Genomic DNA, 24,253 nt, shown 5'->3' with positions numbered 1-24,253 from the left:
GTCTACCAACCAACATAGAAGAAAAAAAATTATTCAAAAGAAATACGTAGTCCACGAAATTTGAAAAATTACCTTTATTTTTCTTTTACTTATGATATTTAATTTGTTATGCGAATTTTTTCAAATCCTTGAGTAACTTTTATTAGATAATAATGTAACTTAATGCACAATCGCAAAGAACGCATTACATTAGAATTTCCTTTGTGATACGCATAATCACAAAATATACTAAATTTATCATCCCTGTTGCAACTGCCCCAAACACATAGTAGAAATCTTGTTATTTATTTATTTATTTTTTTTGTGATCAGCATCAGATGCCGATCTGTCGTGGAATTTATAAAAGGAGTTTTAAAATGGAGCAAAAAATGGAGTTCAATCAGTTTTATATTAATTTTGACATTATAAAAGTGCAGGGTGACCAAAATAAGGCTTCGCTTTCGTCGTTTTCCAATAATAATGAAACCATAAGCAGGGAATTACTTAATTGTGAAGTAAAAGCACCAAAGTCGTAATAAACGTGGCATTCCTTAAAAAGCCGCAAACGTCACTTAAAAGGGTTTAATAACCTTTTATTATACAAAAAGCAAAAGGCGATTATTTCTATAGACTTTGAATAAGCAATTACCATACATATAATATACATATATACATACAAAAACATATAATTCGAAAAAATACGTAAATTTACAGGGAAAATAAATTTTTTCACCTTTTACTTTTAAAAACTTCGATTTAAAAGAACAAAACGAGTAACATCATTTTAAGAGACTTCTCACCACAAGGAGAAGAGAAAATTTATATGCTATAAAAAAGTGAGGTGATACCACCGACACTTCAAATAAATCGATTTAAAAATAATCCTTTCTCCAGACGTCAGGCAAATTGTCCTCCTAGACATCAACGGAAGCTAGAGGTCATATTGATTTTGTCGACACGTTTCAAATGCATATTATTGATCGATATCAAATTCTCAATTGGCTGAAGCATATGCGAGTGCGTAGTGTTTGTGATGAACATGCACATGTCGCAAAAATCTACATATCGACTTTGGCAAAAGCATTGGAAATTCTTGCACGCAAATTGGTATCGAATATGGGCAAAATCGCTCACACCAAAGAACAGTAAAAATACTACTAATATATGCCGAGCTTTAAAAATTTGCCGACTTCTGTTGTAAGTAAATTGGAATACAATAAAAAAAACAAAAGTACAACGCTCGACTAATATCTGCAAAAGGCACACTTTACGAAAATATTGAAAACGCAAAAAGCTTGCACTTATTTTAAGTAGATAAAACAGTAAAAGAAGAATTCCAAAAGAGAAGATTATCAAATGTGCAGAGGCATCGACGTTTCATAATAATTTGATAAGAGTTTTCCAATGCTTTCCAAAGGCAGTATCTTCATGGGCCTTCGAAGAAGGGCCGCGTTAAAGAGTACATACGAACACGTAAATATGTCCGTTGCTTGATGTATTGTGAAAAATACGTCCTGTTAGCAAGACTTATTAGCAAGAGCGTATGTTATAATGCAATCGTTCATCTTATAAGTCCAGCAATAAAAAAGAAACGAAGGGAAAAGGCCTATAATAACATTAGTTGAATTATTCATAAGTTAACAAGAAAGCCAAATTTAAGTTGCATACAATCAAATTTGTTAGCACCGTATGAATGTATGCTCGCATAAGTTCTACTAAGGCTGAGACTAAGGTCACCGACTTTTACTCAGAAATAACGTACGTTACATTTGCGCCTTATATGTAAAGCTTGTATGAACGTATAGAAGAAGACATCTTTTGATGTATATGTTTGTTTATAAATATCATATTTCTCTTTATGAAGAAAACAAAATAAACAATTTCTCCAAAATTATTATTCATTTAAATTTTCACCTTTGACTTCAGTTGCGAGTAAGGAATTATAGGTTTACAATGTGACAGTCGCAAGCGTAAAGTTCCAAGTAAGATTTAAGTGAGTCTTATCCGCCTGAGTAGCCGAAGGGGAGGAATCTCGACTAGCAAGTCAATGGTCGTGGGTTCGAATCTCAAGTGCGGTAGAGTTTTTAATAAAAAGCCGATAGCCTTAGATGCTAGTGCTTTTAAGAGTTTAGTCTTAGAATTTATTTCTCTGGCGAAATTAATAATAATAGTAATAAGATTTAAGTGAATTTGGAATCCTCTTTAATATGGTGGTTAAAAAACGTTAAGTTTTGTACGTACATGACATATGATAACAACCACAAAACATTCGTTGACAGGTTGGTTTCATACAAATATTTTTAACACTTACGTCCAGTAAATAGAAGTAAGAGGATTTAAATGAAAACAACAACAAAAAAATATATGGTGTTTAGGAATTTTTAGCTGTCCTATTTTCCAATTCCATCTTTTCAAATCCGAACGGACGACCTATGGCACACATACAGATCATGGTTAAATCTCCCTAAAGCCTGCAAAACGTTTTTCGCTCAACTGGCGTCTGCAAAAAGATATTAAGATTAAACGCTCATATGATACAAAATTGAAAAATAATAGTAGTTATGTAGTTTTGCAATCAATAAGAAGTACGCCTTCGTCTTCAAAATTAAAATAAAGACGTTTTTTGTCATTGTTCATAAACTAGAGCAATAAAAACTTACGTATTATATTTTAGGGCGAAAGAAGATTCGGCTAAAGCCGAATATAATTTTCTTACTTATTTTTATTCACTTTTTTAACATCTAATTTCAAGACTTTTGCTTTGGGAAAAACCACCTTGAACTTTGATATATATAAAATATTTTGTATTTGCTTTCACAAATATTACTTAAACAAATGCATGCGTCCGTATGTATTTGTAAATAACTTTATTGGCGTGTTTATTTAATGTTCTTATGCGAGTTGAGGAGTTCTTAAAATATTTAACGGTTAGTTTACGTAAAAAATCAATAAAATTAAAAAAAAAGTAAAGTGTCATTAAAATGTAGGCATCAATATACAAAGTGAAGCAAGAAGTCGTAGTTAATGCTCATGATGTCGATCATAGTCGCAGTACTTACCTTGTAATGAAAGATATAAGGTCTCAAATTATATATCTGGTAACCGATGGAGCTAGCATGAGTTGTTGTCACTTATTGATATTAGCTTTGAAATTGTCTTTCAAGTTATTCCATCCGGTTAATGTTACTATGAATAACTTGGAACGTAACGTGCTATTTCCGCTTAATATTATTACTGTAGGATTAAAAAAAAATTATAACAAAAACTATTTGTAGAATTACGAAAACCGTCATCATGAAGTGTTATATGAAGTTTGTCATTATGCTCATAACATTCGAAGTTGAAGAGAATTTATTGACTGAAACTTCAACAAATAAAAAAAAGTCCGATTTTCACATGTTTATTTGATCTGGTAGAAAACTCTTGAAAACTAAATAAATAAAATAAATTAATAAAATCATGTTTTTTTTTTCTTTTGAACACAAATTATGATTTGAAACTGAAGAGAAGTTAGTCTATATCCTATCCTTTTATGGTGTTCTTTACCAAGTGCGCTATAGATAGCGATAGTGTCCGATAATTGAGATCCTTGTAATTTTCAATGTGAAGTATAATATATAGCAGTGGGAGGCAAAAAATTATTTAGTTGAAGCGTTTGTTCATATGTACTTTATTTATGTATTTCAGTGTGATTGTAGTAGATTAGCACCTCTTGAGAAAAGAATTATTGGAAAAATTTGTTTGTTCTTTAGCATGACTTTTACATCATCTAAATTTTATTCTTATGTTACTATGCGTTCATTGCCATTACATCAACACAAGCACTATTTATATCGATTTAATTTTTAATTTTGTAGGTCGCGATGTGATTTTTTACATTTTCTATTGGATTTATTTATTTTTAGTTTCACGCGCTACATGTTTTAGCATTCGAGATTTGTTTTTATTATGTTATCAAAGTTCATACAATATTTCAGGACAATAACCGTACAATCAGTGTCGGGACTGACATATTGCACAAGAAACATATATTAATTGAAGACGATGGAAAAATACGAAGTTGGTCTATTTATTTAAAAATTGTTTTTAGTTGCTTTTTAATGGGAAAGATACGATTTAAACTCAGCGTTGGCTTAGAAAGTGTTAATGCAACTGTTCTCCCTCGAAAACAACCATTTGTTGATGGTTTAAGTGGATTTCATGTTCATGGGATGTTTGTAATGCTCAGAAAGACACCTCAGAGAACTTATAAAGCATACAAACATTTTATTTGTAACAAATTCTGATTCGATTTGAACATGCTTGTCCCATCGTCGGATGCAGCTTCAATTTTATCTAAAAGATTGGATGTTTGTGCAGGGAGGTTCGGATTTGAAATCAGCAATCAGAAATTAGTTAAAGCAAAAACTCGGTTGTTCGTCCGTTACACAAAAACTAAAACAATCAAAATTTTTACAAGCGTTTTATGGGGGTTCCTACAATATACGCAAGAAAATCGAAAAAATCCGCCACGTCTACCCGATACGGAAGATTGTTAAAATATGGTATTTTACGTTTTGTTGGCTTTTTTAATAAATAAAACATCCTGAGGCCAAATGTTCATCCACAGCTGCTGCTTCGGTGGTAATTATAAAAAAGCGATTTACTTCAGAATAAAGGCTATGATTTTTCGCAGCATTGCTTTCAGCTCTGGTAATCTCTAGTCACAACTAGTTTTGATAACATTGCTTGTGTTGTTCTTGACGAATTGCTATGAAGACGATTACTGAAATCAGTTAATCCAATGTGCGTGTGACACGTTGGTTGGGATTTAGCCAACACATATTTTAATTTATTTAGCCATAGCCATCTTAAATAAATTTGAAGTGTTAATTGATTTACTTTTTTGCGAAATCTTAATACATTTACCACTTGTTTTCGTAGCAACATTTTTGCTTAGTTACAAAGAAACTTAACTATAATAATTGTATTAAAAAACATGCACTTATGCACTTAGTGTATGGTGTGTGTTATATAGTCTTCATATATATGTACATGTATGACACTCACGTACCTTATGCTTTGTTTATCATTTTAGGTAACGCAGCATCAACGTCTGCAACACATCACCATTATAGTATCGATACGGGTGCTAATTACTTTTTTCCCGCTCTTGATGATTTTTTAAAGCACTCTGTGATAAAACCGCAAATACATCACCCTAAACATAAAAGATCCATTCATAGTACACTAGATGCGGTAAGTAGCGCAAAGCAAAATGTGATGAAAACTTCTGTTTTTCATTATAATCAACTACTACTACTAATTCGTTAAGACTGAGGCCTAATTTTAAACACAAAACTTGTATTTGAATGGAACAATAATCGTAATTCTTATACCCCACGCTTGTGTTACAAGAGCATATTAAGGTTGTGCAAATGTATGAGATACCCAGAAGGACTTAAGATAGACTCACGTTTTATTATATCCATCAATTCAGAATTATTTTCAAATTCTAAATTTTCGCCTGTCTTGTTTTCCTTTATTCAGCCTACAGACAGGAGGTATCTTGATGAAAATTGAATCGTTGACATGTTTTGACCAAAAGACCAACGCTATTGATCGGTCAACTTTTTCGACCACTACCCATATAATGCTTTATTTGGAAAAGTCAATGCCTAAATAACTGCGGGCCGTGCCGCGCTTATTTTTAATAAGATACTGTTATGATAAAAATGTACCAAAGCTTTTCTATTAAATACCACGGACTTAACCAAACTTTTTTTCTTTCATGGAAAAATCTCTTCGCTACGATTACTTGCTTTCATCTAAAAAGACGTATCTTTTGTTTTTAAAATATGTGCAAAAAATCAAACGGCTGCAAAAAAACGGAGAAAACACTGAAGACGATTAATGTTGCTGCCATTCTTCATCATCTATCGAAGAATATTAGCTTACGCGAACATTGTTTAGGTCGATACAAAAGACTCTGAAAGATCATTTGCAGCCCGAATCCCTGGATGCTTTGATCCATTTTCGCCAGAGTTTCAAAACACATCGTTCAGGAATGATTAATTTAAAAATTAGACCATTTTATATGAGAGTACCGAGGATATTAATTTAAAATTTGTCAATTAATTTGGTGCCAGTTAAAAAAAAATATTTCGCTTTTGAATAACCCAGTACGATTTAGATGCGACAGTTTTAGTGCTTCTTGATCGTATTGTACGGAAAACGACTTCTAATCGTTTCATTTATTAGGTTCATTAATAAATTCTGAGCCGATTTAATTAAAGAGAAAGGTTATTAAATAAATTCTTAAAAAAGTGCTAAAATTTACTCATGAATTATTTTCCTTCGAAATTCTTCAGAAAAACATTTAAAAAGCTTTACGAGAAAATGAAAAAGAAACAAATCGTGAGCTTTGGGAAGAGATTAAACGAACGATATCAACTTAAATCCACACCTCCGGTATCTGTGATAGTCAATGAATCAAAGTAATAAAGACCTCATGTTCTTATAGAAATCTAAACTAAATTCTTAGACAATTCTCTCTATTCACTAGATTATTCAAATGAAAGACGTTGCCAAAACAATAGGGAGATCACCGATATATACTTCTAAGGGGTTTCCAAATGACTTAATAACAAATATATCTTTAGAGAAAAGATAAAAAAGCTTTGGTTTGCCCTCACATAATCGGTAACGTGCCTATATATTTACTAAAAATAGCCATCTTTCGATTTAAAGTGAGGGATAAAATATTTTAACAACAATTTGGAACCAAAATAATAGACGTTTTTATTTACTAAATATATTACTTATGCGAAATATATTAGTCCAATTTATCATGTTGTATATAATACCTCTTATTCGTACAACATATTCGTTTACCTCGAAGGGTCATCAATAACCAGCAATTTTGCTATCACAAATGCAATTAGTACTTTGAAACCGCCCAAGTTAAAGAACAACTCCAGCATAAAATTGAAATATGTTAGCCAGGAGAACGGAAATTATAAAGGTCAATAAGAAAATGTTTTTTCTTCTCATTTTTCGCAAAGTTTGCAGCAGTAGGCTGTAGAATAAAATTTGTCCGATTGACTGAAATATCTTTAATTACTTGGTATCTTGGACTTTAAAAACGATTACAATCACGCTTATAAAATTCACCATACTAAATATTGTCTTACATTAATCTACAACAACACCACTTCTGTCCCGTTATTATACCATACCATAACCGAATGTTGATAACACTTCTTCATTATTTTTTTCATTTTTCTTAACCCCTCTACAGGATGGCCAGCATTTGCCTCATATAGTATTAACATATAATCATCAAGGTCAACACATACTGATGGACCTGAAACGCAACGATAATTTACTGCCCGATAAGCATTTTTTACGTTATCAAAACTCAAATTCCACGCAAGGTCGTAACGTTGTCGTTGTGAAAAACTTTACAAAGACTGAAATTGCATTATGTCACTATCAGGTAGCTGTTACATATTCGGTCTTCTTTTGTTTGTTTTCTCTTTTTTTATCCATGTTTTCATGCCTCTTTACATCCTTTCCGTTATTCTGCGTTTTATGCAACGTTATGACGACCATTGCAATTGTTGTTGGCATTCAAATGAAAAAGGGCTCCATACGCGATAAACCCCAAAGTTACGTTGCCGTCTCTACATGTAATGGTGGCATAAATGGAATCGTTTTCGATGGCATTGACACGTATTTCATACACTCGGGCAATGATGGACAGTTACACGATCAACATTTATTATTTCGGTAAGTTTTCATACAAATTTTCCTTCTAAGTATAAATATGACAACGATTTTTGTTTTTATTGATCGAACTGACATATAAATTTCTTACAATCGTTAAGAGAGAATTAGCAGTTACAATCGCTAGCTCGGGACGCGTGGGTTAGCATTTTATCTAAGAGCGTTTGTTTATTTTTATAACGTATCTTGACGAAAATTTTTTCGTTAAAAATTTATATATTGGTAGTATGTATTCATTTCATTCAATGGGTTTTCAAGACGCGACACGAGATCGTATGGAATAATGCTATTCTGTGCCAATTACTTCCAACCTGGCGAAATGTCAACAAAATAGAGTTACACCTACTCCTCTGCACTTCACTTATTACACTAAAAAAATTAAACTTGATGCATGCTTCCAATAGAAAGCGGTTGGCGCTGAACACTGAAAATTATACAAATTTGTTAGCTATTTTATTTTTAACATATCTTTATTTTGACTAAACTTGCCTCTTCTAAACTATATGTTTAAAGCCTTTCTCTTAGAGTGTAAGCAGACACAGACAATAAATACATATCTTTTCAGTATTATAACTGCATGAGATACGTTTACCTTCTGACAATGGTTATGAAAGCGGATAGTTCAAGGCCAAGCAAAAAGCACAGCTTGCGCAACTAAGTAAAAAACTACAATAGCTTGCTTTACCTCTGCTTGCAGTTCCCCGGTTAGTGAACTCTACATGCACCACGTTAAGCTAATGGATGAGCGGAAGTATAACAGTTTTTTCCTTGAGACCATTGCTTTAGGTGCAGTAATATCTCTACCTCTAATCGTAATTAGGGCGTTTTTAAATTTTCATAATTGGAACATCTTTCGGTAAAACGGCCGCAACTGGTATATTAAGTTTCTAACCATGATCACTGAATCCCTGTGTGTGTATTATTGCATTGAAACCATATAACGTACCTGAGTATGATTACCACCAAAGGCAAAAAATAACGCTTGCTAGCTTTTGTTCTGCAATCGTTTTCAAGTGCTTTTGAAAAACCCAAAATCTCTTTTCAAGTAAGGTAACACAGTTAAAAAAAAGTAGTGTCAATTAAATTTTTTAACATTATTAAAACAACTAAGCCAGTAAACATTTCTTCTTGTCATGTTTTAATATCCAGGAGGGATTTTTCAAACTATAGCGCATTTTTTTACCTTAATATGCAGACTTGTGTACGTTCGTTATGATTATATAAAATTTACATATATTTAAAGTTCATTACAAACCCATAAAATTAATCAAACATATTCTTGGGCTCTATGAATTTCTATTACTTCCTCAATCCAGATAAGGTTGCTTTGTGACTTAGAGTGGATGAAAACAGCAAGCAACCTCAAATATTTATTTTAAATTTTAATTTGGAATGCAAATATATCCAAAAAAAAAAAAAAACGTAATTTTTGCTTGCTAGAAAGTTTCATATATGTATTAACAATTTGGAAAAATGTTTCAGTCAAAGCGATTTGTTAAATAAAAATACTTCGTGTGGTTACGATCACGATCATTATGATGAAAAGCAGGCATTTCTAAAGAACGCTGCTGGTAACGTTGATGCAATGACACTAAATCGAATTGATGGCCCAGAATTTAATCGCATACTGAGAGTAAGTTTTTTCTATTAAGTGTAGATTTTAATTGCTTCCTTCATATGAACTTTATAAACATTTATATAATTTCAGTACAAACGTTCCTATGATGACAGCCATGTAATACGTGGCCCATTTAATTCCAATAAACACTCCTCGTATGTTGAGCTGGTTATTGTTGTTGATAATAAAGCTTATAAGTCCTTCGGTGAAAATATGAAGAAAGTGCATCAACATTGTAAAGATTTGGCTAACATAATAAATGCGGTATGTCGGCGTTTATTTATTTGAGAGGTGTGGACAAAAGTGAGAGCATATCCATTTCCCTTTTAGTTGTATGTCCCTTTAAATATATTTATCGCTTTGGTGGGTGTGGTAATATGGAATGAGTCGAACGAAATTGAAATTACGCCAGATGCCGATGTTACTTTAAGAAATTTTCTTATCTATCGACGCACGAAATTAGTATTGGAGCATGCTAACGACAACGCGCAACTTCTCACAAAGGTGAAATTCGAAAAGGGTGTGGTGGGTAAGTCTCCTTATATCTATCTATCAAACAATTAAATAAGATTTGTTGAAAATTTATTTGTTTACTTTGATAGGAAAAGCTCTTAAAGGACCCATATGTACTCACGAATATTCCGGTAGCGTATCTATGGAACACAGTCAAATAGTAGCCGTAGTTGCTACAACTATGGCACATGAATTAGGCCATAATTTTGGCATGGAACATGATTCACCTGATTGTAAGTGCCAAGATGAAAAGTGCATTATGTCGGCCAGCAGCACCTCGGTTGTTCCCGTTCATTGGAGTTCTTGCAGCATTGATCAACTAAATATTGCTTTTTCGCGTGGCATGAATTATTGTCTGCGGAATAAACCTCACAAACTATTCGATTCACCACAATGTGGTAACGGTTTCGTAGAGCCAGGCGAACAATGTGACTGCGGCTTACCTGCTTATTGTGAAAATACCTGTTGTGATCCCCATAAATGCATGTTGCATGGCAATGCCTCTTGTGCGACAGGGGAGTGCTGTGATTTGACCACATGTCGACCAAAAATAGCTAGTACTCTCTGTCGTAATGCGGACAATGAATGTGATTTGCCGGAATATTGCACTGGCGAATCGGAATATTGTCCAATAGATGTATTCAAACGTGACACTGAAGAATGCGATAACGGGCAAGCATACTGTTATGAAGGCAATTGTCGTTCGCACTCACATCAATGTCGTATACTTTGGGGTCCAACCGGAGAAAATTCGGAGCCTTGCTATCTGCAAATGAATACTGAAGGCAAACGTGGCGGTAATTGCGGTTTCAATCGTTTAAATAACACTTATATACCTTGCGAAAAGGAACATGTAGCATGCGGCATGTTGCATTGTCGCCATTTAAATGAGCGCCTGGAATTTGGTATGGAGTCTGCTGCTGTATTGTCTCATTCGTTTATAACTCACGACAGTAATATAGTGCCGTGCCGAACGGCTTTAGTAGACTTAGGCTTACAAAGCACTGATCCTGGTTTAGCTCCGAATGGAGCCAAATGTGGTGACCAAAAAATGTGTGTAGATCAGAAATGTTTAACCATCGAGTACCTACGCTCCACTGGTATGGGAAAATCCTGTCCCCAAAACTGCAATGCGAACGGAGTATGCAACAGCCGAGGTAGTTTACTTTATTTTTTGCTATTCTGTGGAAAGTATATTGGATTTTTTTTTTTTATGTATTCATTTTAATTTTTTTTTATGTAAATCATTTGTTCAGTTTCTTTCTTTTTTTTTGTCAGTGTATTTTTTATTTTCTTCTTCAGATTTCCTCTATACAATCTGATTTTCATATTTAACAGAGATTACAGAAGCTTAAAAAAGGACAATGCGTTGCCATTTAGTGAAAGCAACCCCATTCTCTTTCCATTCTGTAGGCATTGTAGATTGTGTAGGCTTTTGTGTACGTCAACTAGACTTTTGTTGACCAGTATGGTTACATTCACTAATGATAATGGTGACGTATATACATTATGATGTGTATACACAACAACAACCTCCGTTGACGGGCCTGTTTGCATTGTTTTTCCTACTATGTACCATTGCCGTTTCTGATGAAATATCTCAGTAGATTGTATAAAAGCAAAGGCAAATATAAAATACTTCCCAGAGAAGAAAAAAGTCTCTTTTATTTTGGCATTAATATTACAACTTATCTCTCTTTGATTAATTATTAGTATAAAAATTATCTGTTTTCATTGCTCTTTAGGTAATTGCCATTGTAACGTGGGTTTTACGGGTTTAACCTGCATGATGCCGGGTCATGGAGGATCTGTGGACAGTGGACCTGCAACTAATCCAAATAGTAAGTCGGCTTATTATACACGGAAAGTAATATGTGATATTTCTTATTTGATATTCCTTAGGTCACGAAGCCTTCCAGCGTTTTATGTACATTTTCTTCTTTGCTGTTATACCTTTTCTTGCTGCCTTCTGTTTTATTATGTACTATTGCCGCAACCATACATTGTTTATAGGGGGCAAATTAGCCGAGAATATGTATGTATCATCAGATCCTAAAAATGTCCTATCATTTAGCACTAGCTCCAATTTTTCCCACACTACAACCAGTGTAACTCATAATTTTTGCGCTGACCATATTCCCAGTTCTTCCTCTTCCTCCTCCATAACCGCTCATTATTCTTCTTCGGGTACCTCCTCACCTCTTAGTCCTAAAACTAGTGTTGCCGTTGAACGCCATAAATTAATTGCAACAACCACCGTAACAAGCACCCCATCAACTCTGTGTATTTCTACTACTGCTATCTGTATGCCTGCCAATACTGTCACTGCCTCTTATGTTACTACCTCTACCACGCCAGCACCAATTGCATTAACTGCACGTCATACTCAACATACAGTATCTAACGATAATTTAATTGCAATCGATGCAAATACAAATTTTATTTCAACTGCTAACACTAGCAGCCTAAGTTCGGCTGATCGCTTCCCTTTAAATCATAAAATAAAGTTGAATTTATCTTTATCAAAAAGTAACTATGAAATTAATATGCCGACAAAATCTACATCAACAACAAATAAAAAAACAAACATCACAAAGTGCATGTCAACTACACCAAATCTTAACTGTACATTTTTATTGTCTCCCAATAAACACAACAACAGCAGTGATAACACTCAAAGTGGTTTTAGATTTAATTCTCAAAATTTAACGCCAAACAAACACAATAACACAATCACAAACAACAATAATAACGGTAATAGTAAAAATAATAGCAACAACTGCAATAATATGTTAAAACGTAAACTAGAAATCACTGATATCCGCTTAAATTCGACCACTAATCCAAACGCTTTGATTGATGGTACTACATATATTATAAGCGACGACACAAATAGGTGCGTTCATCATGAGTTCACTTCAATTACAAGAAAATCAGAAAATCATGAGAGAATATAATACGAAAATCTAAAAGAACAATATGAAAGAAATTATTGAACAAAATCGTCTTTTATATACATTATGCAGAACATTAACATTTCAATATATAAAATGCAAACATTCCTTTATGAAATCGAATTAACTGAAAATCTTAAAAATCGTGTACTTTTTTATGCAAACTTTCGTTTCTCGCCGTCAAAACCAAATGTCTTTACAAAGCTAACGATTAACCAATATTAGCATAAAACTTAACTTCGTTATCGTCGCACTTTCTTCTGATCCAATCAAATTGATCGATGAAAAGTAAAAATATCGAAATACGCAGCGAAAGCGATTTTGTTCAGTAACTTCCTATAACAAGATTTTTCAGACAAGATTTTTCACATAGTTTAAGCATGATTTTGTAATGATAATAAATTTCTCAAAAATATTGTTTTTTAATATATTTCAAAAAAACCCTAATATTACACCCTAATATGTGCTTCTTATGTTCATTATATAAATAATTTTTTTATTTTAATTTCATTTGTTGGTTTATGTAGTGTTGTATAATACTTTGTAATGTCATTTTCCTGCTCACTTTATTTCGCTTACTTTGTATTAAGTATTTAACAGTTTTGTATGATAATCTTTATTGAAAAAGTATTTTTTAAATTAAACGTTGTCTTCACTTTGCAAATAACTGTTTTTGGGATATGCAATCTGACACAGTAGTAATTTTCAAAAAATTTTTAATATTTTTTATTTCCTTTGAAACACTATTAGTAATAACTTCTTTATTTTCATAGCTTTATGATATTTTAAAGATTGTTGTCACTTTCATTTAAAGTTGGTTGTTATTGTGCAGATAATGAAAGAAGTCCTGCGCATGAGGATATGTTAAAATGATGCATAATATTTAGTCCAAAGCAACATAACGTGTTTGTTAATTTTTAAAAAATAATTTTATTTATTTCATTAATTGCATGTTTTTACATCACTTTAATTTTCAGTATTAAGACAGCCAGTAATAGACAAGCTCCCAGCCGTACTAATCCTAACGTTAGTAGCAGTCATCAAATTGCTAACGCCTTACCAAAATCTACACCCAGCAGTACGGATGACATGAATTCGGCTTTGTTAAAATCGCCGAGTGATTCCAGTGACGCTTTAGGAAATGGTATGTTCGGTAAATTTAAAGGCTTTACTCTGAGGCCATTAAATGATGCAGCAACGCTAAGTGGTAATTTTAATGGTTCTAATGTGGCCTATGTTCAACCGACTCTTCAAGATAACAGTGTTTTAGGGATACCACAAAGAGCAGCACCGCTACAGCCAGCTAAGCAAAACGATTCTAAATCGAGTGGTACCTTGTCAAATAAAACTCCTGCATTGGCAGCTTCACAAATAGGAGGGGTGGCTCCTGCCTTGCCGCCTCCTAATCCGAGACCAAATACAAGACCGATTATCTCGATGCCGGTGTTAGAAAATTCCACTTTAAATTTACCCTTAAAATCTGTGAATATCGCGAACGATTTGCAACCTAATCGTCCAGCGCCCACAACACCACCGCAGCCTCAAGTTCCTGCACAATCTTCAGGTAGTTTAAAGCCAGCACCACCGCCACCAGTACCATTGCACGCCGATCCCAAACTGAATATACGTCGTGATGGCACCATCAGGCGCATAGCATCGTTTCTTAAAAAAGACGATAAGGTAGTTGTTAAAGAGAAGGCTTACATTAATCGCGAAAAGTTAAGAAATTTGGAGATATCAGCACCTATACCAGTTTCAAATAAAATTCCACCCCATGGCGAATCATCCAATTCAGACTCTGAAGCTACTTTAACACCAAAAGAACAAGAAACCAAAAACTTGGTTAAACGGGCTCAATCCATGAGATCTCCTAATAAGAAAGCCTTACAAACTTTTGGTTCCATGCGGCAACCCAGTGCAGGACGACCAAAAAGTGCCGTATCCTCACAAGCTTCGCTAAACTCTTTAACAGTTAGACCAAAAAGTCCACCACCCCGTCCACCCCCCCTTAAAAAGACCAGTTCAACCACCTCGTCCGGTTATCAACTGCCGGTAGCCAGCAATCAACGCCCTGCTGAAGAACATGCTTACGACGATTGTGAAGTAATGAAAGACCCCTTAAAATTGGCAGGTAATACACTGCATTTAAAAAGTCTAGATTCTGATAATATTTATGCGGTTATAGATGAAATACCGCCGGCGGCACAAACACTTAAGCGTAGCGATTTGATCGGTGGCAGTGTATGCAGCAGTATAACCAGCAGCAGTGATTTGGGTTTGTTAAGTGAAATAGTCAATGAGATTGAGAAACGTAACGGTGGTGATTCCATATATTCTGCCTCGACTCTTGTGAGCACTAAAAACTTAGACGATGAATTTGAAAACACCAAAGAAAAACAGCAGCAAAAGCAAGCCGCGAGCGTGAATGTTAATGCAGCACAGCCACCGGCCACATCCTACTTAAGACCAACAGCAGTAAACGCTCCAATAGCTCGAATAGCTCCCACCAAATCAGATTTATCCCCCTCTACTGCATTTTCTAGTTTTAAACCGTCATCGTCCAACACACTGGTAGCTCCACCAGGAATACATAACCAAAACAATGTTAAATCCAATCAATCTAATCAAGAGCAACAGAAACGTAGTAGCAATCGGACCGGCAGCTCAAATCGTGTAAAAAACTTCAACAAACCATATAATTTTACGCAAAAAGCGACACTGCCTGGCAGCCAAAATGCCGCAGCAACGTCGACTACGATAGGAAAAGGTTTGACAAGCAAACCAGCCGCAACGATACAGAAACCAAAACCTCTGTCAGCTAAGCCCTCTTTTAATAGTAATAACATCAAAAAACCCGCAGTGGCATCTATAGTAACAACAAATTCAACAGTCGCTCGGCCTGTACAAAAACCTTCAACGGTAGCTGTAGCTACGCTTACCCAACATTTTGAGAAGCCTACAATAAATAGCACAAAAGCATCTACAATAACTTCTTCAAATAATTCTCAACGCAAATAGTATTAAGTTGAAAATTTTTCACTCTCCCTTACTAAAGAAAAAAACTTGAGGTGAATACGTATTTAATATTAAGAAAGTAGTTTCTTATAAAAAAAAAGTGGTATGTTCTAAGTTTTAGATATGAATCAAACATATTTTTTATAATAATAAACAATTGTCCTTTTAATTTTAAACAAATTAATTTATTTAATTTACGAAAATCCTGCAGTGTTTAAAATTAACTTAAAATGTAAAGAGGTAGCCACTCATTACTTTTCTTTTAGAAAATTTAGAGAAATGCACTATTTTATGTGATGATTCTTTGTGTAATCAGTAACTCTTTCTTCTTTTTCTCAAAAAATGAACATAAACCATCTTGATATTTTTATGAATATTTTCGGCTTTTTTAAAGATCGGTTCGTGTTCATTTGACCGCTATCTTTTATACATTTTTTTAATTATTAAAAATCTGTTAACCCAAAATGTTACTTTATCAAAAAGAAGTTTTTCTAAATGAAAACATTTAAAGCAAACTTGAAGACCAAGGATTTTTCGCTATTCATAGAAAAGTTTTCGAGTAGTAAATCAAACAAATCATCAAAGTTAATAAATATATCACCCCGTTAATAGTTATGAAAAAAAAGCTTATTTAAATTTGTATATAAACTAAACATCACCAATAAAAACATAAACAATGTTTCAATATTATTGCTTAAAGTTTATGTGTGTACAGCCGGTTAGAAGCAAATTAAAAAACTAAATTACAAACAGTTGTGAAAAAAAGAGAAAAACATTTACTCACATTCAAAAATAAGAGAAAAATTTCGTCTCCCAATAAAAATTATGAATTTGTGTATATTGAAGGTTATTCAAAAATAAACAACTCATAAATATTTTCTTACTAAACAGATGCGTTTTTGAAATAAGGTATATCTGAATATTTTCAAAACTTATTATCCAGCTGGCGGAAAGACGCAACGAATCTATCCGATTCCGGGCCTGTTATTGCGCGACATGGTGTATATAAGCACTCCACGTCAAGTCAACAAAAAGAAAGAAGTGAATTATTAGGACAAAAAAGAACAAATTCAAAAGAATCCACAACACTAAATTTATCTACAAATTTAAGAAATTTAAGAAAACTTCTCCGTTACGTTGTCACTGTAACAAGAGGGCAAAAGAACAAGAGAAAGCAAAACCTAACTGGAAGCACGAGCAAAAGAGAGAATAAAAATCAGAAAAATTATCTCTTAAATTACACGCAAAATTTACACTACTGAAGCAAAATCAAGACTTATTAAGATTGCAAATTTTAGCTCGTAACTGGCTCGCTCATTTAATTACTCATATACGAGCGGGAATTTGTTCACAATACAAATGCAAAAGTGTTAATTCTGGCTCGTTCAATTGTAAACAAATTTCAGCGTGAGAGTAATTAAATGAGCGCAGTCTTCATGCTGTCGTTAGGGTGTACATAACCAAGCTCACAGTAAGCTACACAATAAGAATATCTCTTTCCAGCTTTAAAAAACGACCGTCGTAGGAGTTTGCTAAGCACGTATACGACAAAAGCAGGATCCGAAATGGAAAAAAAATTCAAAACTATGAAGTTGTTGGCTTGGCCGAGAGCCTTTTAAGGCCTGCGACATCGAACCGAAAACCGGAAAGTTCGGAATGGGAAACTCTCTTCAGGTTAAAAGAATAGCTGAATGGTTCTGTTCATCATGGAGAAAATGAACATGAGTTCAAGAGATTTCTCTCTCTCTCTCTTTCTCTCTCTGCTAAGAAGCCTTTAAATCATTTTCGGATGTGACACCTAATCATTCAACAGAAATTAATCTAAAGGAACAAACTTCTTTCGTAAGCAATTTATCTTTTCGTACTTTTGTGTTCTTTTAATTTAACTTTTAATCAGCTAAAAAGCTTACCATTTTTTGGCAATTTTTGGCCTGCAATAGCTGTTTTATTTTTTAATTTATAACGCTCACTCTATGAACCTCTCCACCACAAGAAGAGTATACAGACACTAATCACAGAAAAATAGTAGAATACACGAATATGCTACATAGGAGGTACAATTAGTTAATCACATTTCGCAAGATGCTGTAGTAAGATACGATAGATTACGAGAGCTTCTCATTAATTTCGTTTTCGTGTCAAAACCTTCTAAGTGGTAGCACAATGACAATGAGTGTCCGCGATATCGTTTTAAAGGTATACACAAACAAAAACAAATAAGGTTAGAATTAAAAATAAAGCTATCTACGTAACCGTAGACAACAAATTTGTAAAAAATAACAATTTAGTTAATCTTCATAATCTGCTTAAATTTCATAACACCATCGAATGTCTAGTCCCAAAATAGGAATAACGCTCCGTTGTGTCAATCCCCTATGAAAGTAAACGTTTACTATGTGAACGTAAAATTTGCCAGCAAGTGAACTCATGCTTTGGTCGTGCAATGAAATCAGCTGTTACGCAAAGGCCGATTTTTTTGTAGTTTCAGTGTAATTTTTTTGTTTTGCTGAGAAATAAACATGTTAAGTCATAAGGTAAAGGTGCTAAAGATACTTTTTCGTACATATAGCCGGAATCTTGCAGGCAACTTCTACGTAACTACACCAATCTTTTATGTGAATGGCGGTAAGCGTGGCAAAACTATTAAAAAATTTGATTATTTGTACTTTATTTTGTTTATTTTCAGCACCTCACATTGGGCACCTATATACGGCAGTTATAGCAGATGCTATAACTCGCCATCAACGTCTGTTGTTTCCTGAAAATTCAGGAATAACACGCTTGTCTACGGGAACTGACGAGCATGGGACAAAGATCGATCGGGCGGCTTCTGCAAGCAAAGCACCCGTGATGGATTACTGTACGAAAGTATCCGACTTGTTTGCTGAATTATTTCGCGAAGCTTCCGTGCAACATTGCGATTTTATACGCACAACTGAGCAACGTCACGAGAAAGCTGTACATCACTTTTGGAATAAGCTCTTCGAAAGGGATGCTATTTATTTAAATCAATATAATGGCTGGTATTGCGTGGCTGATGAAACATTTATTACAAATAATCAGTTGCGCTTAGACGAGCAGTCTGGTCTCCGTTATTCCCTAGAATCTGGACACCCTGTAGAGTGGACAGAAGAAGAGAATTACATGTTTCGTTTAAGCAAATTTCAAGCGGATATTTTGTATTGGTTGCAACAGGGCAATCGTATACGTCCGGCCAAATTTGAAAAAATTTTAATCGATATGTTGAATGAGCCTTTGCTTGATATTTCGATATCACGCCCAATTAACAGAGTATCGTGGGCTCTGCCTGTGCCAAATGATCCAACCCAAACAATTTACGTATGGTTTGATGCTTTAGTGAATTATTTAACGTCAGTCGGTTATCCAGACGGGAAGGTAAATAAAGCGCAGTAGTAATTATTTAAAAATAATTTTCATTAACCTGCAGTACGCTGAGTTTTGGCCGCCAAATATACAAGTTATTGGTAAAGATATTTTAAAATTTCATGGCGTTTACTGGCCGGCGTTTTTAATAGCTGCTGGTAAGAATTGTATTTATGCATATTTATTATTTCTAAAATACAATTTTAATACATAAATTATTAAATCATTTTTTCACTTGAAGGTATGGAGCCACCTCGGCAGCTTTACGTTCATTCTCATTGGACCGTTGATGGCCAGAAAATGTCAAAAAGTAAAAATAATGTAATAGATCCTACTATAGCAGCTAAAACTTATACTATGGAAGGTTTACGTTATTTTTTATTACGCGAAGGAACTGCGCATAGTGACGCTAGTAAGTGTGAGATAAGTGAATATACAGGAAAAAATTAAATACGCCGGGTACAATACGTCTGTGCTCGACATGATGGTCTGAAGTGATGTCTTAAAGTTTAGCATTGATTGTTACAGTTTTTTTTTTTTTTTTTGCAAATGACAGAAAAACTTAGCACCGAGATATTTGCAAATTTATAGCATTAAAAATGCAATCGTTTTAATGCGATATAATTTTCCAGGAGGATACAATATTGCAACAATTCGCATATATCTACTTGTTCTAAAGCAGATACCTAGAACAACAACTATTTTGTTAACGTCTACCTTTGCTTATTGTTTTCAATAATTTTCATGTCTACCGCCGAAAGGTGGATAGATCGACAGCACCTGCTGAAAAGTCAAGAAAAGAAAAAATGACGAAATGGGTAAAGGAGTAAAGAGAACTAGGCGATATATACTTTATATATTCTATATTTCCGGTTAGTTGCAATTGAATGAATGTTCTATTTATTTTTTATTCTTTTTGTATAATTAATATCACACGGTTGCTCGCTTTACTGAGGGATAATTACAAAAGACGTTTACCGATTGTGTTTACATTTAGCTTGGACTTTTGAGATTTTAAATGTTTTAGATTTCTTACGATTTCATGTTGGAAAGCGTTTTTTCAGTCAAACAACAAAATCCTTTAGTTTTTTTTTTCCCCCTATTCATTTAATGTACTAATCATTTAAATTTATTTAATGTAACGATCAGTTAAAGCAATTGAACATAATATTTTCTAATATTTTATCTTAAGGCCAACACACGAAAGCAGTAAAGTCTTTTTAGACAGTAAAGTTTTTAATATATAGCATCCATTTTGTTAAAATTGTTTTAAAGTTTTAAAAATGAGGGTCAGTCAGTATTCGATTAACCTTGTCTGTGCTTGTCTCTGGATCAGTCTCTACGTACATTCTAGGTTCTATTGCAGACATACTACAAGTAAAAAAACCACAACATTTTAACCCATACCTTAAATATATTATATATTTAATATATAAATAATCGGATATGAACTAATTTGGTGCTGTTTTCAAAAATTCAATTTCTCACTTTCATTGGCATCGATTAGAAGGTGAGATTTTGTGCAAGTATCGTCTAGCAGACGGATGTTTAATTAAATTTTGAGCTAAGTGTTTAAAGGAACAGTTATGAAATGGTTTTTATAAACCAATCTTCTATTTTCAGACTATTGCAGCGTTAAAGCAATGCGGATTTTAAACGCTGAACTTGCTGATACCTTAGGTAATCTTTTATCGCGCGTTTGTTCCAAAGCTCTAAATCCACGACAGGTTTATCCACGTTTTCACACAGCGCAATTACGTGAAATCTTAAAGACAAATAATGGTCGTCAATTACGCGACGTTTTACAACATTTTGAAGGTAGGTTTGTTTACTTTTTTCTTTATGCCGTAACTATTGCAATGCCATTGATTGATTTTACCTTGTTTTGTTTTTTGTAATAATAATTCTGATATATAAAGAATTTATCATCTTCCAATAACCACAGTATTTCAGTTTTTATTTATTTCCATCAACATTTCTGAGAAAGATAGGAAGCTGAAATTGGACACAAATATTCTCAAGTCGATTAAAAATTTGAGTTTTTAAAATGGGCTCGATCGCTTTGCAGGAGCGTCCATAATTCATCCGTAACTTTTGACCAAATTTTGGTTTCAATTTTTTTTTCAATTTATTTCTTATTTATTTCCCAGTTATTCTAACATACATTGAATCTGTTTCTATTGTTAATTGTGGACGTCTCGGTTGTATTCGTTTTTGAATTGAGCATGAAAGTGATCCGAATGAACATATAGGTCACAGGTTTTCTAGGGATCTGCTCTAAAGCTGACCAAAAGTTCAGCTTCTTCATATCATTTTGTGATAATAATGATTTTCCAAATTTACCCGTTCATGACTTAAATTTATACAACTTATTACAAACAAGAGCAATATTGCTTATTATTATTAAAAAATTACGGTAATTCTAACAACTGTTTTACAATAACTACACCAAAAATGGAAAAAATCGGTCATATAGACTATATACACAGCTATACATATATATGCAATATTATTGTTTTTATACCCATCATCGAATAGTGAGGGTATATTCATTTTGCCAAAACGTTTGCATAAGGAAGCATCAAAGATCCCGCAAAGTGTATATATATGCTTGGTCAGCATCAAATTCTAAAACGATTTAAGCATGTCCGTCTGCGTAATATCTGTTGTAAACATTCTCCTGGCTGCAAAAATGAAGCTACAGACTTCAATTTTGGTAAAAAATTGAAAGTGAATGCAGGTTTGTACTGAAGGTGGGCCAAATCGGTGGAAGTACACGGCCACAGCACCACGTAAACTGAGAACTCGTTTTTTCAGAAGGCACAAAAAATTAGTTTTTGTTCATTAGTCACAACTATAGCGGATAAATTTGATACCTATTCTATGAGTGATGCTGCAGTACCTGTACAAAAGTGGGAAAAATTGACTACGCGTACCCAACATAGTGTATCAAAATTTAATTGTTTTTTCAATACCTTTATAAAGGGCAGAAACCAGCTACAACAAACCCATAAGGTATATAAATTCCTGGCTAGCTACAAATTTAGAACGCACTTAAATATGTCCGCCTGTTCGTTTGACCATCTGTCTGTTTGCGGAAATTTGTAATATTTGTCGTAAATATTCTCCCGTTAGCAAAAATGAAGATATCGCTTATAAATTTAAAAAAGAATTTAGAATTGACGTAAACTTTTCAAAAGACACGCCTACAATGCCCACACACCTATACGAGGAAAACTTTTATTTTGAATATAGAAAAAATCGGCTGCATCCACTCCATATTACAAAATATGAAATTTTATTTCTTTTATTTCTTTCGTCTTTCTTAGAATAACGTTAATGGGTATAAAAGATTGAATCCCGACCTAATTTAATTTTCTTACTTGTTTTAACTGCCATGTTTTTTTAATTCTTTGCAAATCTGACTACTTCTGGATGTGCTGAAATCTTACATTAGATATAAAGAGAGGCATAAGTAGAGAGAAATAGAGGGAGAGAGAGAGAGGTTCCATCTACGTTGTTTTTTTCTGAACAATTTTTTTAAATCCATGAAAACATAGGATAAAAATAAGGATACATTTAAGACATCGTGATAATATATGCAATAAATTAACTCATCATTTGTTTATACTGTGTGCTGACTAGTAATGCCTTAAAATATATTTTTACACATGAGAAATGATTTCAGCTTTAGCCTATGAAAAGATTATTATTTTGTTCTGTACCATAAACATGGACACATATTAAAACTTAACACACTTAAACTCTATACTTGTTCCTCCCCCCGTAAGAGCTATGTAACAACACTTTAATGTTGACTAGTATCTATTCATTTGATTATGTTTTTTTTCTGCCTTTTCTTTTTTTCGACTTCCTGATCGGTTGATTTCCTTTCAATCTTATTAAAGCCAAGTGCACTCAACATTTCAATGATGGCAATTTCTACATGGGCGCTGATCTTATTATGTCAACGCTACATGCCGCTAATAGATTCCTTGAGTTTTCTCGTCCTTGGGAACTAAAACTTAAGATCTCAGATCTTGATATTGACAAGCGGGTAAGTCTACCTATGCCGCAATGTGACGAGAACTGCCTAAAGCTAGAAACAATTATTGCAATGACCATGGATACCTTACGTGTTTGCGGTATTGCCCTGCAACCACTGGTGCCATCGTTAAGCACTCTTTTGCTGGATAAATTAAGAGTTCCCTATGACCAACGTAAGTGGAGGAATTTAAATCATCACTTTGTCCAGGTGGCTGAAGGAGCTCTAGAGCCATCGTTAGAAGTTTGCTTGAATAGAGCGCATTTAATCCTCTTTAGACGTTTAACACCTAAAGAAGATGATCATGATGAGCCAAAACTGGCAAAAATGAAGGAATCAGAGAAATGCAAGAAAACCAAAAGAAAGACTAAGACTGTCATTTCATAATGCTAGACGTTAGAGACAAGTGTCTTTTGTCATAGCATAACACCTAACCGCGTATTTTATGTGATTGAATTTTATAAGACTCTTAGTTGTTCCGTCAACACATGCAACATTATCGTAAGCAAGAGGCAACCACCGCAAGAGTTTTCAAGTATGTAAAATACGTATTCCTTGAGAAAGGAGAAAACAGGAAGAAATGGGAAATCCATATGCACATAAATATAATGGGAATATTGCGTCAAGTAAGCCTAATAAACATTTTCTAACTTCTATTATCGGATTAAACAGTTTCTATTATAATTTTACTGTATATATTATTTGAAGGTTTGGTTTCAAATCTGAAATAAACTGGAAAATTTCATAAGTGTTCTGCATTGTATGAGTTATTCGAAATTAATTTTAATCACTAGGAGAAGTGTGTAAGTAATTTAAAAACTTATCGCAGTGGACTGTAATCTTGGCAACTCCACTGCGTTTCCTAATTTTTTTAAGACTTATAAGGGACGCTAAATAATATAATTAATCCGCCACATTTTCTGAAGCAGTCTAAGCTTTCCTGTCCGCCTGCCCATTTATTCTTTTGTTCAATCTGTA

General features: G+C 33.7%; 2 protein-coding genes across 5 annotated transcripts in view; both read left to right on the top strand.

Moving 5' to 3' along the window:
* LOC119635097 (disintegrin and metalloproteinase domain-containing protein 12) overlaps positions 1-16,051 on the top strand; it is a 39,424-nt gene extending 23,373 nt beyond the window's left edge. For 2 of the 4 annotated variants that reach the window (XM_038029667.1, XM_038029665.1), the window contains 10 exons: positions 5,057-5,217; positions 7,259-7,456; positions 7,604-7,749; positions 9,229-9,379; positions 9,455-9,628; positions 9,695-9,893; positions 9,967-11,034; positions 11,623-11,718; positions 11,780-11,912; positions 13,809-16,051. In XM_038029667.1, coding sequence (XP_037885595.1) covers positions 5,057-5,217; positions 7,259-7,456; positions 7,604-7,749; positions 9,229-9,379; positions 9,455-9,628; positions 9,695-9,893; positions 9,967-11,034; positions 11,623-11,718; positions 11,780-11,912; positions 13,809-15,849 — 4,367 coding nt within the window. In that variant the 3' untranslated portion in view covers positions 15,850-16,051. The remainder of the gene's footprint in view (positions 1-5,056; positions 5,218-7,258; positions 7,457-7,603; positions 7,750-9,228; positions 9,380-9,454; positions 9,629-9,694; positions 9,894-9,966; positions 11,035-11,622; positions 11,719-11,779; positions 11,913-13,808) is intronic. The other 2 variants (XM_038029669.1, XM_038029668.1) reach the window with 2 other exon arrangements.
* Positions 16,052-18,154: 2,103 nt separating this feature from the next.
* Positions 18,155-23,953, top strand: LOC119635061 (methionine--tRNA ligase, mitochondrial). Its single transcript, XM_038029602.1, has 6 exons — positions 18,155-18,471; positions 18,533-19,242; positions 19,295-19,388; positions 19,472-19,642; positions 20,854-21,048; positions 23,139-23,953. The coding sequence occupies exons 1-6, from the start codon at positions 18,366-18,368 to the stop codon at positions 23,660-23,662; spliced, it is 1,800 nt and encodes a 599-aa protein (XP_037885530.1). The 5' UTR covers positions 18,155-18,365; the 3' UTR covers positions 23,663-23,953.
* The last annotated feature ends 300 nt before the right edge of the window (positions 23,954-24,253 follow it).

This window comes from Glossina fuscipes, unplaced genomic scaffold, assembly GCF_014805625.2.
Source record: "Glossina fuscipes isolate IAEA_lab_2018 unplaced genomic scaffold, Yale_Gfus_2 3, whole genome shotgun sequence".
NCBI classification, from domain to species: Eukaryota; Metazoa; Arthropoda; class Insecta; order Diptera; family Glossinidae; genus Glossina; species Glossina fuscipes.
This window is presented reverse-complemented; position numbering and strand designations above follow the sequence as displayed.